Source organism: Somniosus microcephalus, chromosome 6, assembly GCF_052327205.1.
Source record: "Somniosus microcephalus isolate GS21.2 chromosome 6, FLI_Smic_1.0, whole genome shotgun sequence".
NCBI lineage: Eukaryota > Metazoa > Chordata > Chondrichthyes > Squaliformes > Somniosidae > Somniosus > Somniosus microcephalus.
The window spans coordinates 208,124,411-208,141,609 of record NC_140992.1 but is presented as its reverse complement, the minus strand read 5'-3'; the positions used below and the strand labels follow the sequence as shown (position 1 = coordinate 208,141,609).

At 47.8% G+C, this 17,199-nt stretch overlaps 1 protein-coding gene across 2 annotated transcripts in view; it reads left to right on the top strand.

Moving 5' to 3' along the window:
- Positions 1-17,199, top strand: part of tsnaxip1 (translin-associated factor X interacting protein 1) — a 158,356-nt gene that overhangs the window by 11,358 nt on the left and 129,799 nt on the right. For both annotated transcript variants that reach the window (XM_085991314.1, XM_085991315.1), the window contains exons 2-3: positions 6,643-6,748; positions 10,239-10,351. In XM_085991314.1, the coding sequence (XP_085847440.1) occupies positions 6,643-6,748; positions 10,239-10,351 (219 nt within the window). The remainder of the gene's footprint in view (positions 1-6,642; positions 6,749-10,238; positions 10,352-17,199) is intronic.

Below are 17,199 nucleotides of genomic sequence, written 5' to 3'. Positions count from 1 at the left end.
GCCGAGATGTAAAAGCCGCAGTGTACACCGACGAGCTTGTTCGCGATGCCTTTATCACAGGCCTCAGCTCCACTCACATCCGGCAAAGACTGCTGGAAAAAACGGGGTTGGACCTGAAACAGGCTGCGGACACCGCGCGGTCCCTGGAGATGGCCCAGAGAAACTCGGACGCCTACTCTTCAGCCCGCGCCGCCCACGCCGCCACGTGTGCGCCGAGGGCGCCGCCATCTTGGAAGGCATCTTCCCCGCCCGGCAGCCCGACACCGGCGGGGCCCAGCTCTCCCCCCAGAAGCCCTACGACAGCCGCGACGCGTCAAGGACCCAACTGCTACTTCTGCGGGCAGCCAAAGCACACCAGAAACCTGTGCCCGGCGAAAGGCACCACCTGCTTTAAGTGCGGTAAGAAGGGGCACTTCGGGAAGGTGTGCAGAGGGAACCCCGCCGGAAAACCAACCGCCGGAAAACCCGCCACCGCCGCGTGTGCGCCGTGGGAGCGGCCATCTTGGACGCCATCTTGCCCGACCTCGTGGGGTCCGCCATCTTATGAGCAGACAGCGTGGACGCCATCTTGTCTCGATCAGGGCCCTACAGTGGCATCGGTCACAGTGGACCAGACCAGGCCGCATCCGCTATCCAAATCAATGGTGGACATCGAGGTAAACGGGTGCCGGGTTAAATGCTTAATTGACAGTGGAAGCACGGAGAGTTTTATCCACCCTGAACTGGCACAACAACTCTCCCTAAAGGTGGTCCCTGCTCAGGGTACCATCTCTATGGCCGATAAAACCCAGACATCGACCATTCTGGGTTACTGCACGGTACAATTGTGCGTTAACGGAACTGTGTATGATAATTTTAAAGTATTAATCATGAAGAATCTATGTGCGAGCGTGATCTTGGGTTTGGATTTCCAGTGCAACCACCAAAGCATCACGCTCAAGTACGGTGGGTCCCAGCCGCCCCTCACAGTGTGCGGTCTGGCTACCCTGAAGGTAAAGCCGCCTTCGCTATTCGCGAACCTTACCCCTAACTGCCGGCCAATAGCGACCAAAAGCAGGAGGTACAGCTGGGAGGACAGGCGGTTTATCGCGACCGAGGTAGACAGGCTCCTGAAAGAGCGCATTATTGAACACAGCAACAGCCCGTGGCGCGCCCAAGTGGTAGTGGTAAGGGGTAGCGAGAAGAAACGGATGGTGATCGACTATAGTCAAACGATCAACAGGTACACCCTACTAGACGCCTACCCGCTACCCCGAATATCAGAAATGGTGAACCAAATCGCCCAATACCGGGTGTTCTCCACCATCGACCTCAAGTCAGCGTACCACCAGCTCCCTATCAGACCAGAGGACCGCCCGTACACCGCCTTCGAGGCGAACGGACGCCTCTACCAATTCCTCAGAGTCCCCTTTGGGGTGACGAACGGGGTCTCGGTCTTTCAGAGGGAGATGGATCGCATGGTCGATGACCACCACTTGCAGGCAACCTTCCCCTACCTCGACAACGTCACCATCTGCGGTCACAACCAGCAGGATCACGACTCGAACCTCGAGAGGTTCCTGAAAACCGCACAAAAACTCAACCTCACCTATAACGAGGACAAGTGCGTTTTCAACACCACGCGCCTCTGCATACTGGGCAGCGTGGTGGAGAATGGGGAAATCGGACCAGACCCCGACCGATTGCGCCCCCTACGGGAGCTGCCCCTGCCCAACACTCCCAAAGCCCTGAAAAGGTGCCTGGGGTTATTTTCTTACTATTCCCAATGGGTCCCCAACTACTCCGACAAAGCCCGCCCCCTCTTGAAAGCATCCTCTTTTCCGCTCTCTGCTGAGGCCCACGCCGCCTTCAAAAGCATTAAGCAGGATATTGAGCGGGCCACGCTACAGGCAGTGGACGAGAACACTCCATTTCAAGTGGAAAGTGATGCGTCCGACTTCGCCTTAGCGGCCACCCTCAACCAGGCGGGGCGGCCCGTAGCTTTCTTCTCGAGGACCCTCCAAGGCCCCGAGATCAGACACTCCTCCGTGGAAAAGGAGGCCCAAGCCATCGTGGAGGCAGTGCGCCACTGGCGCCACTACCTAGCCGGCAAACGCTTCACCCTACTTACCGACCAGCGATCGGTAGCGTTTATGTTCAACAATAAACAGAGGGGGAAGATTAAAAATGATAAGATTCTTAGGTGGCGGATCGAGCTCTCCACTTTCGAGTACGACATCATTTACCGGCCAGGGGCCCTTAACGAATCCCCTGACGCCCTCTCACGAGGGATGTGTGCCAGCGCCACCGAGGATCGGCTACAGACCCTCCACAACGACCTCTGCCACCCAGGGGTCACGCGGCTGTTCCACTTCATAAAGTCCCGTAACTTACCCTACTCGATTGAGGAAGTTCGGTCTCTGACCAGGAACTGCCGCACTTGCGCTGAGTGCAAGCCTCGGTTCTACCGCCCAGATAGAGCCCACTTAATCAAAGCTACACGGCCCTTCGAGCGGCTCAGCTTAGATTTCAAGGGCCCCCTCCCGTCCGTCGACCGCAATGTTTACTTCCTGAACATTGTGGACGAATACTCCCGTTTCCCATTCGCCTTCCCCTGCCCAGACATGACCAGCGCCACGGTCATTAAATGCCTCAACAGCCTGTTCTGCCTGTTCGGTATGCCGAGCTATATCCACACGGATAGGGGGGCGTCCTTCATGAGTGAAGAGCTACGCCAGTACATGCTGTCCAAGGGGATCGCCACGAGCCGTACCACCAGCTACAACCCCCGGGGTAACGGCCAGGTGGAGCGAGAGAACGGGACAGTGTGGAAAGCAGTCACTCTAGCTCTAAGGACCAAGGGCCTCCCTATCTCCCGCTGGCAGGAAGTCCTCTCGGATGTGCTCCATTCGATACGGTCGCTATTGTGTACGGCCACTAATACCACGCCTCATGAACGAATGTTTGTCTTTCCCCGGAAATCCACCTCGGGCGTATCCATGCCGTCATGGCTCTCCACCCCAGGTCCGGTACTCGTGCGAAGGCATGTGAGGGGCCACAAGACGGACCCTCTCGTGGAGCCAGTACACCTACTCCACGCCAACCCCCAATACGCATATGTCCGGCACGCCGACGGAAGGGAGGACACCGTGTCCATAAAAGACGTCGCCCCAGCCGGCATCAACAACAACCACGGCAATAGCAGCGACGACGATCACAGCAACCCTTACCCACCCACTATTCTTTCATCACCCCCGGAAGAACATCGACCAACGGCACCCCCACCAACTACCCCTTCAACAACCCCGGCGGCACCCCCGGCAGAGACCCAGGAGGCTACCGGGGACACCCAGCCGACACCCGCGGCACCACAACAGCCACGTCGGTCGCAGAGGACTATCAAACCCCCGAACAGACTAAATCTATAGAAGGGGTGAATGTGATGAAATATATTCCATTCATCACTGCCTGTTTTCTGTGTCTTCTAACTGCCTGCTTTCTGTGTCTTTTCCCTTCCCCCAGTCCTCATGTATTATGCATTGGAATGTGCTGGAACTGGTTGTGTGCAGGGCTCCGCCCATACCTGGCTCCTTTGTAATCTAACTTCAGTCCGGCATCAGCCTCCTGAAGGTAGACATCTCTCTATTTTACGTGTTATGTTCTGAGTTAATAAAAGCCTTACTTTTGTTCTGCTAACTTCGAGTCTCGGAATAATTGAGGCACATCACCCTCTCTCTCTATGTACAGAATCACTTCACCATTCTACTATGCACCCCTCACACTCGCTATCACTGTTATGCTATGACAACAACTAACAATGCACAGGGAGGGCTCCTCTCCAAGCGCTCATACTCCCATGCCACTGCAGAGCCCTCGGTCAGAGCCCCAGATTCTTCACCCAACTGAGATGGTCATCTCAGCCCCTGCACAGCAACAGGAGGAGCAGACTGTTGCTGAGCCCTCCCAGGCTCCCCAACCCAGAGGACACCCGCCAAAGGTGTCGAAGCAGGCGCAGCATGAAAGTGAGCAAGGTGCCTCAACACCTGCTGAAGCCACAGGGGAAGCATCACGTAGAAGCACGCGTAAGAGAAAGTTAACACACAAATAGTCACAAGGGTAGTCATTTGGGTGTTTTGATCTAATACAAAGTGAAGATTCTCATCGTTATTTAAATTGTAATAAAGAAATGCGATGGCAAAGATTCAAATAGATGGCCCATGTGTGCCCAGAAATGGAAGTGTCACAGTGAGGGGTGAGGGCGCCTTTCATCTGAAATGATGGTGGGGAGAGTGATAGGGACCCACAGTTTATTGTACAGATGCTGTATGGTGTGTTAAGAAGGTCGGCCAAACACTTATTTCCATGTGGCAGCCACATGTGTTTGCTTCGTAAACTTACGCGAATCTGGCATGGATTAGTGCATCCCTTGCCTCACGACCAGCAATGTGCTCGCATGCTGGTGGAACTGGCACATCCACCTCGGCAAGGTCTTCCTCCTCCTCATCTGAGGAGGCTGTGCGCTGAGCCACTTATTCCTCAGGCAGCGGTAAGCCACGCTGCTGTGCGATGTTGTGCAGTGCACAGCAGACCACAATGATTCTGGAGACCCTGGCTGGTGAGTACTGTAGGGTTCCACCAAATCTGTCGAGGCATCTGAATCGCATTTTGAGCAAACCGATGGTTTGCTCTATGATGCTTCTGGTGGAAATGTGGCTCACATTGTAGCGCTCCTCAGCTTCGTTTGATGGCCTCCCGATCGGTGTCATTAGCCATGTCTTCAGGGGATAGCCTTTGTCTCCAAGTAGCCATCCGGAAAGTTGGGTTGGCGGATTGGACAGCTGAGGGACAGTAGACTGCCACAGGATGAACTCATCATGGCAACTGTCCGGGACCTTGGCACAAACATGCATAATATTCTTCCTGTGGTTACACACCAGCTGGACGTTAAGGGAGTGGAAGCCCTTGCGGTTGACAAATACAGCTGGGTGTGATGGGGTGCCCTAATGGCCACATGTGTGCAGTCTACGACGCCCTGCACCCTTGGGAAGTCTGCCATATTTGCAAAGCCAACTGCACGCGTGGTTACACTTGTTTCATCCGTGGAAAAGTGGATGTAATTGTGCGACTTTGCAAAGAGGGCATCGGTAACCTGTGTGATGCAAGTGTGTGCAGCCGACTGGGAGATGTCACTGATGTCTGCTGTTGATCCCTGGAAGGACCCTGAAGCAAAAAAGTTGAGTGCGGTGGTGACTTTGACCGCCACTGGTAAGGAGTGTTCACACGCTCCTCTGGGCTCCAGGTGTTGGTGCAACATTGTGCAGATGTCAGCGACTACCTCTCGCAAAAGTCTCAGTCTCCTTTGGCACTGCTGCTCACTCATATTGAGGAAGCTCATCCTCTGCCTGTAAACCCTGTGTTGGGGGTACCTCCTGCGGCGCGGTGCAGCCCTGCGCTGACGCCCTCTGCCCTGTGCAGCATCAAGTGGCTAAGGAGGAGATTGCTGCTCCTGTTGTGCCTCATTCTGCTGCTGCCGCAGCTGCTCCTCCTCCGATTCTGAGGACCAGGATGAGAGGGTATGAATGGTTCCCATTCCGCTGGTATATATCTCTGTTGAGGAATAGATGTTATAAGTGCTCAGTCAATGTGAGGAGAGGGTTTTCCAAGGCGGTCACAGTGCTAATGGATCTCAGCTTAAACACTTACAAGCTCAATAGACCTGCAAAATGTGTTCCAAAACTTCAAAGCATAATGTTCTGGCATCTGAAAGTCAGCCATGTTACAGGTCTGCTTTTATGCTGCAGGAGCAGCTGTCAAGAATTCAGCTACTTGCTGAACACGGTACAATCAGCTGGGGTGTTTGGTACACGATGTGCAACACGCTGAAAATGTAGTAAAATGGGAAGAACCTGTTAAAATGGGATTATGTAGGCAGTTAACAAGCTGTTAACTGCCTTACGTGCCTCTCCCGTCGCTTGGTGTCAGGTCTGATCGGGACTTACAGACTCAACACTTTGCAAAGTTGCGTGGAGGCGGGATAGTGGCGGGTTCACAACCCGCCGTCAATCATTTAGATTTTCACTCCTGACCCGCCTCCAAACCCGCCCTCTGAGCGCCAGCAAAATCGTGGCCCAAGTCTTTGCTAGTTTAAAGTTCCATGGATGCTACTTGCCAATCAGTACCTCACCCAAGTGGCAATTATTCATGACTGAGCCTTGAGAGTGTCTGCCAGCAGGCAATATTTCAGGAAGGGCATCACAGTCAAGCTGAAGCTTGTCCTCACCCAGCATCCACACACTCACATTTTCAGTAGCTGTTGCTGGACAGTGGTCGGGAGACGGAACATTGGCCAATTTTCACTTCCCTAACACGGGGATCAGTGGTAATGTCCCTACCACGGCTAACTGTAGCACAGTCTGGAGATTCAACCTAGGAATTTTGTGGCTGTATGGTTCAGTTACTCACTGGCTAAAATCAGTGAGTCATCAGTATTTTGAGACTTTAAACAGGAAAAAAAGTTTTAGATTTGCCTTCAGTTCATAAACACTATTTGGTGCAGTAATCTGTTCTCTGCAGTCTGGGCAAGCAGACTAAGATATTCATTATTAAAAAAATCTAATTTACCATTGTTCATTAATATATAACTTGACCTTTTTCTAATTGTAGAGGAGCATCAAGCAAATTAAATGTGACTGCACCTGCACCCTCCTGTCTGGCGTATCAGCTACAAGGCAGTGATATAAGATACCATCTTCCACTGAAACAATTATTGGTAAGCATTTAGATCACTTGAATAGCCATAGAAAAACCTTTTAGGTAAACCGCAAAGAATCAGTCACAATATAGTGTAAGGCAATGGACTGTCAAACAAAAAATATTGTAGAGGGGTGTGGCAAACTGCTCTTAAACCTCGACTGCATTATAACAGAAAATAGACTTATTGCGATAGATGCATTCTTCTATCAGCAGCGATGGTTTAAATTTTTTAAAATTTGTTTATGGGATGCGGGTGTCGCTGGCGAGGCCAGCATTTTATTGCCCATCTCTAATTGCCCTTGAGAAGGTGGCGGTGAGCTGCCTTCTTGAACCGCTGCAGTCTGTGTGGTGATGGTACTCCCGCAGTGCTGTTAGGTAAGGAGTTCCAGGATTTTGACCCAGCGACGATGAAGGATCGGCGATATACTTCTAAGTCAGGATGGTGTGTGACTTGGAGGGGAACTTGGAGGTGGTGGTGTTCCCATGCGCCTGCTGCCCTTGTCCTTCAAGCTGGAAGAGGTCACGGGTTTGGGAGGTGTTGCCAAAGAAGCCTTGGCAAGTTGCTGCAGTGCATCCTGTAGATGGTACACACTGCAGCCATGGTGCGCCGGTGGTGGAGGGAGTGAATGTTTAAGGTGGTGGATGGGGTGCCAATCAAGCGGGCTGCTTTGTCCTGGATGGTGTCGAGCTTCTTAAGTGTTGTTGGAGCTGCACTCATCCAGGCAAGTGGAGAATATTCCATCACACTCCTTACTTGTGCCTTGTAGATGGTGGAAAGGCTTTGGGGAGTCAGGAGGTGAGACACTCGCCACAGAATACCTAGCCTCTGACCTGCTCTTGTTGCCACAGTATTTATGTGGCTGGTCCAGTTAAGTTTCTGGTCAATGGTGACCCCAGGATGTTGATGGTGGGGGATTTGACGATGGTAATGCTGTTCAATCTCAAGGGGAGATGGTTAGACTCTCGCTTGTTGGAGATAGTCATTGCCTGGCACTTCTGTGGTGCGAATGTTACCTGTCACTTATCAGCCCAAGCCTGAACATCGTCCAGGTCTTGTTGCATGCGGGCATGGATTGCTTCATTATCTGTGGAGTTGTGAATGGCACTGAACACTGTGCAGTCGTCAGCGAACATCCCCATTTCTGACCTTATGTTGGAGGGAAGGTCATTGATGAAGCAGCTGAAAATGGTTGGGCCTAGGACTCTCCCCTGAGGAACTCCTGCAGCACTGTCCTGGGTCTGTGATGATTGACCTTCAACCACCACAACCATCTTCCTTTGTGCTAGGTATGACTCAAGTCAGTGGAGCGTTTCCCCCCCGATTCCCATTGACTTCAGTTTTACGAGGACTCCTTGATGCCACACTCGGTCAAATGCTGCCTTGATGTCAAGGGCAGTCACTCTCGCCTCACCTCACCTCTGGAATTCAGCTCCTTTGTCCATGTTTGGACCAAGGCTGCAATGAGGTCGGGAGCCGAGTGGTCTTGGCGGAACTCAAACTGGGCATCAGTGAGCCGGTTATTGGTGAGTAAGTGTCGCTTGATAGCACTGTCTGACACCTTCCATCACTTTGCTGATGATTGAGAGTAGACTGATGGGGTGGTAATTTGTCCTGCTTTTTGTGGACAGGATATAGCTGGGCAGTTTTCCACATTGTCAGGTAGATGCCAGTGTTGTAGCTGTACTGGAACAGCTTGGCTAGAGGCGCAGCTAGTTCTGGAGCACAAGTCTTAAGCATGATAGCCGGGATGTTGTCAGGGCCCATAGCCTTTGCTGTATCCAGTGCACTCAGCCATTTCTTGATACCACGTGGACTGAATCGAATTGGCTGAAGACTGGATTCTGTGATGGTGGGGACCTCAGGAGTAGGCTGATATGGATCATCCACTCGGCACTTCTGGCTGAAGTTGGTTGCAAAAGCTTCAGCCTTGTCTTTTGCACTCACATGTTGGGCTCCACCTTCATTGAGGATGGGGATATTCATGGAGCCTCCTCCTCCCGTGAGTTGTTTAATGGTCCACCACCATTCACGACTGGATGTGGCAGGACTGCATAGCTTTGATCTGATCCGTTGATTGTGGGATCGCTTAGCCCTGTCTATAGCATGCTGCTTCCGCTTTTTAGCATGCATGTAGTCCTGTGTTGCAGCTTCCCCAGGTTGGCACCTCATTTTTAGGTATGCCTGGTGCTGCTCCCGGCATGCTCTTCTACACTCCTTATTGAAACAGGGTTGGCCCCCTGGCTTGATGGTAATGGTAGAGTGAGTGATATGCCGGGTCATGAGGTTACAGATTGTGATGGAAAACAATTCTGCTGCTGCTGATGGCCCACAGCGCCTCATGGATGCCCAGTTTTGAGCTGGTAGATCTGTACTGAATCTATCCCATTCAGCACAGTGGTAGTGCCACACAACACGATGGAGGATGCCCTCAGTGTGAAGACGGGACTTCGTCTCCACAATGACTGTGCGGTGGTCAGTGCTACCAATACTGTCATGGACAGATGCATCTGCGACAGGTAGATTGGTGAGGACGAGGTCAAGTAGGTTTTTCCCTCGTGCTGGTTCTCTCGCCACCTGTTATGTCCTTCAGGACTCAGCCTGCTTGGTCAGTAGTGGTGCTACTGAGCCACTCTTGGTAATGGACATTGAAGTCCCCACCCAGAGTACATTCTGTATCCTTGCTACTCTTGGTGCTTCTTCCAAGTGGCGTTCAACATGGAGGAGTACTGATTCATCAGCTGAGGGAGAGCGGTAGGTGATAATCAGCAGGAGGTAACCTTGCCCATGCTTGACCTGAAGCCATGAAAATTCATGGAGTCCAGAGTCAATGTTGAGCACTCCCAGGGCCACCCCTTCCGGATTGTCTACCACTATGCCGCCACCCCAGATGGATCTGTCCTAGGTGGGACATGACATTCCCAGGGATGGTGATGGAGGAGTTTGGGACATTGGCTGAAAAGTATGAATCTGTGAGTATGACTATGTCAGGCTGTTGCTTGACTAGTCCGTGCGACAGCTCTCCCAATTTTGGCACAAGTACCCAGATGTTGGTGAGGAGGACTTTGCAGAGTCAACTGGGCTGGGTGTGCTGTTGCCGTGTCCATAGCCGTGCCTCTAGCCAAGCTGTTCCAGTACAGCTACAACACTGGCATTGTTATTGTCTTTCTTTCAAAGACTTCCTTCCTCGTCAGATTACTTGGTCAGTTTGCATCATTTGGATTGTAATATGTAAGGGATATGTAAATTTAAGTATTTCCTGATTATTTTCCTCCTAACTTTGTTTCATCACTGAGCAGTGTTGGAGGCATCACAGCATGTATCCTGGCTGCAGCTGAAGTGTGGCCTGAGGACACAAGAGGTCTAAGAAGAAAGAGGGATTTGATACCCACACAGAAAATGCGTACTTTTTCCCTTGGCAGTTCTTCAACACAGAGAAGTGTTTTTCTAATAGATATGTTATTTTCTTTTAAGTAACACTCTGATCTTGCACTCCATTACTATGCAGCCAAGTGTTGAAATGAATGAGGGATACCTGACCAGCTGGCCTGGGCACATAAGTGGAGAGATTGTTCAACATAAACGAAAGCTTCAGCCATCAAATGTCGACAGACACCATGGGTAAGAGAGACAATTATGTTCATAGAGACTGTTAAAGCTTATAATGGGAAGAGATTACCCCTTTTAAATATAAAATTGTAAATAGGAAGTTAAATGACATGCCATTGGAGCTCAGTTGATCAGTGCCCTCCCTCGTATGAACTCAGGTACAATCCATGTCTGTGCTGATTTAACTCATCTTAGCTTGGGTGACAGTTGGGTGCTACAATTGGCTTCTGTGTACCTGGGCTAGGGAGGCAAAACAACATGCAGGATTCCCACTGGAAAGATAGGAACAGGAGCAGGCCATTCAGCCCCTTGAGCCTGTTCCACTAGTCAATTAGATCATGGCTGATCTGTACCTTAACTCTATTTGCCCAACTTTTATCCATATCCCTTGATCTATAAGAAATATGAGCAGGAGTAGGCCATACGGCCCCTCGAGTCTGCTCTGCCGTTCAATAAGGTCATGGCTGATCTACCTCAACTCCTTTCCTGCCGTAACCCCATATCTCTTGATTCCGTTAGTATCCAAAAATCTATCGACCTCAGTCTTGAATATACTCAACAATTGAGCATCCACAGCCGGCTGGGGTAGAGAATTCCAAAGATTCACACAACCCTCTGAGTGAAGAAATTTCTCCTTGATGCTGTTACCTAATTGTCGATCTCAGTGTTGAGAATTTTAATTGCCCCAGCATCCACAACATTTTGGGGGAGATAATTCCATATTTTCACTACCCTTTGTGTGGATAAATGCTTCCTGATTTCCCTTCTGAATGGCCTAGCTCTAATTCTAAGATTGTGCCCTCTTGTTCTGTATTCCCCACCAGAGGAAATAGCGTCTCTGTGTCTACTCTATCGAATCCTTTCATCATTTTAAACATCTTAATTAGATCACCCCTCAACCTTCTAAACTCAAGGGAATACAACCCAAGTTTATGCAATCAGCCATCAATAATTTAACCCTTTAAACCCTGGCCTTCTGATCACTATCTAAGGAGGTGCATGTGCATGGGCATCAGGTAAGGACAGAATTGAGCTCTGGTTTAATGTCCCATTCCCGTAGTCACAAAGCCTGCCAATGCTCACTGTCTATAACTACACATGAAGAATGGGTAGTTGGGCAAGGTACTGGAGGCCATGAATGGAAATGTATCCCAGCTTGAGTTAGCACCTTTAGGAAAGTTGGGGTGGAATTCTGATATGACAACTTTCAATCAAGCTGCCTAATGTAAGAATCTCTAAATTCCTTTTTAATTGATGTTCATTTGATAAGCTTTTGTCCTGTAATATAATTTAATTATAAGATTAAGCATCATTAGATATTAAGTCCATGGTGATTTTATAGTTTCAGGCCTGCTGTATTGATAGTTATAATTCTACTGGTTAGATTTATCAATATATAAATTAACATTTACATTTGTGTTTGCAATATAGAAAATGCTTTCTGTTATATTGCCACAATAGATCTGGTGATGTAAATTAATATTGATTTTACTCCAATGTAATTTGTTCTGCTATAATCTATATCTGATTGTAAATTTTCAAAAGTACAATAAAAATCTTAACTACAACTGCAACCACCAGAAAAATACAATACCAATGTATTGCACAAATCTTTTATAATGCTTTTCTTTGGTAATGTACATTTTTTAAAGTGTCAATTTTTCCTTCAAAATCTATATTTTTGATGAATCTTTGTGCTTGAGATCCATGTTTAAGAAATCGACACAGGGCACCGAGTCAAAGAGATGGCCCACAAGCTTCTATGCACTTGTGTGCAAAACTGACGTCAGCACCTTCATGCTGAATTATGTTCCTGGGCCTGGAGGACTGGAAAAGGATTTTGACCAGTCAGGGAGCAGCCTTTACCAGTCCTTCATGCCCAGCAATTTCAAGGAGCTGAAGAATTGTCTTCCAATCCACGTACTGCTTTAGTAATCCCAGCTACGTCACTCCTGCTGCCCATGTTCACAGAGGAACATCTTTTGTCCTCCCTCACTAAGGTTTCAAAATGGGGGAACCACAGACAATCTGTCTATGGGATAGAGACAAATGATTGTGTTCAGAAACCAATGAAGTTACTTTAAAGGTTGGTACAGCTAATTTAGAATGTTAATATATGCAAATTGATAATTAGAGTTCTACGGGGAGTACTTGACGTTTCGAAAAGACAGGCAGAATGGAAAAGGAGTGGAGTAGCCCTGATAATAAAGGATGACATAAGGGCAGTAGAGAGAAAGGATCTCTTTTCAGAAGATCAGGAAGTAGAATTAGTATGGGTGGAGATAAGGAATAACAAGGGGCAGAAAACACTGGTGGGAGTAGTATATAGGCCCCAAACAGTAGCTATACCGTTGGACAGAATGTTAATCAAGAAATAGTAGGAGCTTGCAACAAAGGTAATACAATAATCGTGGGGGACTTTAATCTTCATATAGACTGGACAAATCAAATTGGCAAAGGTAGTCTGGAGGATGAGTTCATGGAATGCATTCGTGACAGTTTCCTGGAACAATACGTCATGGAACCAACCAGGGAGCAGGCTATTTTAGATCTTGTATTGTGTAATTAGACAGGGTTAATTAGCAATCTTATAGTAAAGGATCCTCTGGGGTAGAGTGATCATAATATGATAGAATTTCACATTAAGTTTGAGAGTGACTTGCCTAAGTCCAAAACTAGAGTCTTAAACTTAAATAAAGCCATTTACATAGGTATGAGGGGCAAGCTGGCTAAGGCAGATTGGAAAAATAGATTAAAAGGTATGGCGGTAGATAAGCAGTTGCTAGCATTTAAAGAAATATTTCATAATTCTCAACAAAAATACACTCCATTGAGAAACAAAAACTCCATGGGAAAAGTGATCCATCTGTGGCTAATTAAAGAAGTTAAGGATAGCATTAGATTGAAAGAAGAAGCTTATAATGTTGCAAAGAATAGTAGTAAGCCTAAGGATTGGGAGAGTTTCAGAAACCAGCAAAGGATGACCAAAAAATTGATAAAAAGGGATAAAATAGAATGAGAGAAAACTAACAAGAAATATAAAATCAGATTGTAAGAGCTTCTACAAGTACGTAAAAAGGAAAAGAGTAGCAAAAGTAAATGTTTGTCCCTTAGAGGCTGAGACAGGAGAAATTATTATGGGGAATAAGGAAAAATTTGTATCTGTTTTCACAGTAGAAGACACAAAAAGCATACCAAAAATGGTGGGGAACCAAGGGTCTAATGAGGGTGAGGAACTTAATGTAATTAATACAAGTAGAGAAAAAGTACTGGAGAAACTAATGGGACTAAAAGCCGACATATCCCCTGGACCTGATGGCCGACATCCTAGGGTTCTAAAAGAGGTGGCTGAAGAGATAGTGGATGCATTGGTTTTGATCTTCCAAAATTCCCTAGATTCTAGAAAGGTCCCAGCGGATTAGAAGGTACCAAATGTAACATCGCTATTCAAGAAAGGAGGGAGAGAGAAAACGGCCAGTTAGCCTGACACCAGTCATCAGGAAAATATTGGAATCCATTGTTAAGGAAGTGGTATCGGGGCACTTAGAAAATCATAACATGATTAGGCAGAGTCAACATGGTTTTATGAAAGGGAAATCATGTTTGACAAATTTATTAGAGTTTTTTGAGGATGTAACTAGCAGGGTAGATAAAGGGGAACCAGTGGATGTAGTATATTTAGATTGCCACAAAGCTTTTCTTGCAAGGGGGTTGGAGTATAAGAGTAAGGAAGTCTTGCTACAATTGTACAGAGTCTTGGTGAGACCACACTTGGAGGACTGTGCACAGTTTTGGTCTCCTTATCTGAGGAAGGATATACTTGCGTTGGAGGTGATGCAACGAAGGCTCACTAGATTGATTCCTGGGATATGAGAGCTGTCCTATGATGAGAGATTGTGTAGAATGGACCTATACTCTCTGGAGTTTAGAAGAATGAGAGGTGATCTCATTGAAACATACAAGATTCTGAAGGGAATTGACAGGGTAGATGCTGAGAGGTTGTTTCCCCTGGCTGGAGTGTCTAGAACTAGGGGGCATAGTCTCAGGATAAGGGGTAGGCTATTTAAGACCGAGATAAGGAGGAATTTCTGCACTCAGAGGGTTGTGAATCTTTGGAAATCTCTGCTCCAGAGGGCTGTGGATGCTGAGTCTTTGGGTATATTCAAGGCTGAGATAGATAGATTTTTGGACTCTAGGGGAATCAAGGGATATGGAGATCAGGCAGGAAAGTGGAGTTGAGGTCGATGATCAGTCATGATCTTATTGAATGGCGGAGCAGATTTGAGGGCCGTATGGCCTACTCCTGCTTCTATTTCTTATGTTCTTATGTTCTAATTCAGTTGGTTAGCGGCAGCAGCTGACGTTAACGGGGCACTGATGCAATAGCGCCGGGGCGAGGCAAATCCAGCGCCGCATGGCAAATCCGGTCCCCCCATTGCGCTGCTGGTACGAGGTACCGCCGGGGACTTCAATGCCAGGCAGATCGTGATGTCAGTGAGTGTGCAACGTTCACTGGCTGCCTGATCTGCAAAATTGATTTTTGCCACCTACCTTAACGCCTCGACCAAACAGCGACAGGGAGAGGAGGCGTCAAGCAGGCAGAAGCCGGCTCCAGGGACGTTTCTTACAGGGATCATGAGTAATGAGCCCCAACTGTCAGGTTAGTGGAGTTTCAGTGCTTTTTTGTCAGTTTGACATTGTGCAACAGTTTAATTCAGTAACTTAAAGGTTCTTCTGTATCAGGAGTGCAGTGGTGGCTCTTACAAGGAGTGTTGTGGTAACTAAAAAGTAGTTTCATTTATTCTTAAAAAAATATCAAAGTGCTACACTTGGCTTACATTAATGGGGGCTGTACTAGCAGTTGACCTGGCCCTCCAAGATCTATGGCGGAGGCAGCGAAAAAGACTGGAACATGTGACCAGAGGGAGGAGGAGGACCATCAGGGCTCCCAATAGGAGGCCTCACCCTCTGAGGGTATTCCGTGTGTAGAGATTAACTTATCTCTCTGGTCTTTCAAATAATCAGTATCGAGTGCAAACCAATATGGTGGGTATATTGGCCCAGAAATTTGGGTCGGGGGCTTCCCGCGGGTGCAAGCCCCCGACCTGCATTTACCTAGCGCGTCGGCAGTTGAGGCCTGGGCCTGCGTGCATTTCTGGTCTGTGGCCCGCTGCAGCTCCCGGCGCGCTGTGCTTGCATGATCCAGCGGCGTAGTTAGTGCGATGAGCCGGCTGGGATCACGTGAGCACTGGGCAACCAATCAGAGGTTGCAAAAGTTCATTCATGAGTTTGATAGTAAGAACTGTCAAACTCATGAAAACTCCGGGCGCCCAAAACAGTACTTAAACTTCAAATAAAAGTTAAAAAAAATCCCACGAATTAAATGAACTATTAATAACTGTAAAAAACGAATTTAAACAATTAATCAAATTTTTGAAAAAAATTATTTTTTTAAAAATCTGGTCTAGAAATACACTTACCTTACTGTAAAGTCTTTAAAAATAATAAACCTGTGGAAAAAAATGTCTAACTTTAATAGACCACTTACCTTTTAAAACTAAGTACTTACGTCTGGTTTTTAAATGTGCAAAAAGTACAGGCCTTCACGCACGGGCAAACCTGTCAAAAAAACGGAAGTTCAACGCGCACGCGCTGCCTCATACGTTGCACGCGTTTCACCTCTTAACCCCTTCGTTCAGGGGACAGGAAGTGCCGTTTTCCCGTGCATGCGCTGTGCATGCAAGAAACCGACACTTCCTTCGGGTCCACGCGTGGGTATTCCGTCCGTACTCACACGTTGGGACCCGAATTTCTGGGCCATTGTGTTTAATCGGAGTTTAGGACGGAATATAACACACTAGTTATACCGCAAAAACATACGACCGTGACAAGCAGCTGGACCCGATTGGGCTGACGAACACAAACAACTCTTATTTGTTCTCCTTCTTGTCTCACGTGTCTCTCTCTCTCTCTCTCTCTCTCTCTCTCTCAACTACCCAAGAGTGTTAGACTATGGTCAGCGTGGGCCCACCCTCCGAAGAGTGTTAGACCACCGATTTCACTCTTGGGAACCCTCCGCTCCACAGTCTCTGCTAAGGGGTTTTCGGGTCTTGCTTTTATTCTCTTTTTAAGGGTGGGCTTGGAATAAATTATTGACGAGACCATTTAACCTATAGAGGTTCCCCTTAAAACAAGGTGCACTATGGTATGTCGAGTTCTTTGTCTAAACCATGGAAAAAGGCCAACTCTCCTGTTAACTCCCACCTGTCAGGGGTCCTCTCACAACCATTACACATGCTTTCTGTACTTAACGAATCATGGCCTTACAGCAGACTGAGGATGGCTTCCCTTATTTCATTCAGCCCTTTCCTTTCAAAGCAATAGTCTCTTATCTCATCCTGTCTTGTCCCCCCTGGTGCAGCCCAAAGGCCCAAACCAGAGCTGTCTTACTCAACCAGCTGCTATCTAAACTATCTCCCCTTAATCTAACAGACTATTCCATTCTGAGATGGTACCTTAACTCCCATAAACTCCTTTTCTTCTAGGTCCTTTATACTAATTAACTTTTACATATCTTCGCAAGCAGTTCTGTTAAACGAACTCCAATTCCTACCTTAGCATTATAATATGGTTATTAGCAATAATGGAAGAAACATAGGTTGGGTCTTAGTTGGCCGAATTAAAGATACATTAAACAGAGTCAAAGTTCTAACTTACAAACAACAGACAGCTAGCCTGTTGTTAACTGGCATGGCTATATTGTGGGCCCCTGTGTGGGATGTTATGCATCAGCTAATCTAACTAATGGAAGTCAAACTCTAATACAAGCTTCCAGAAAACTGAAACTTATGCAGTCCCAG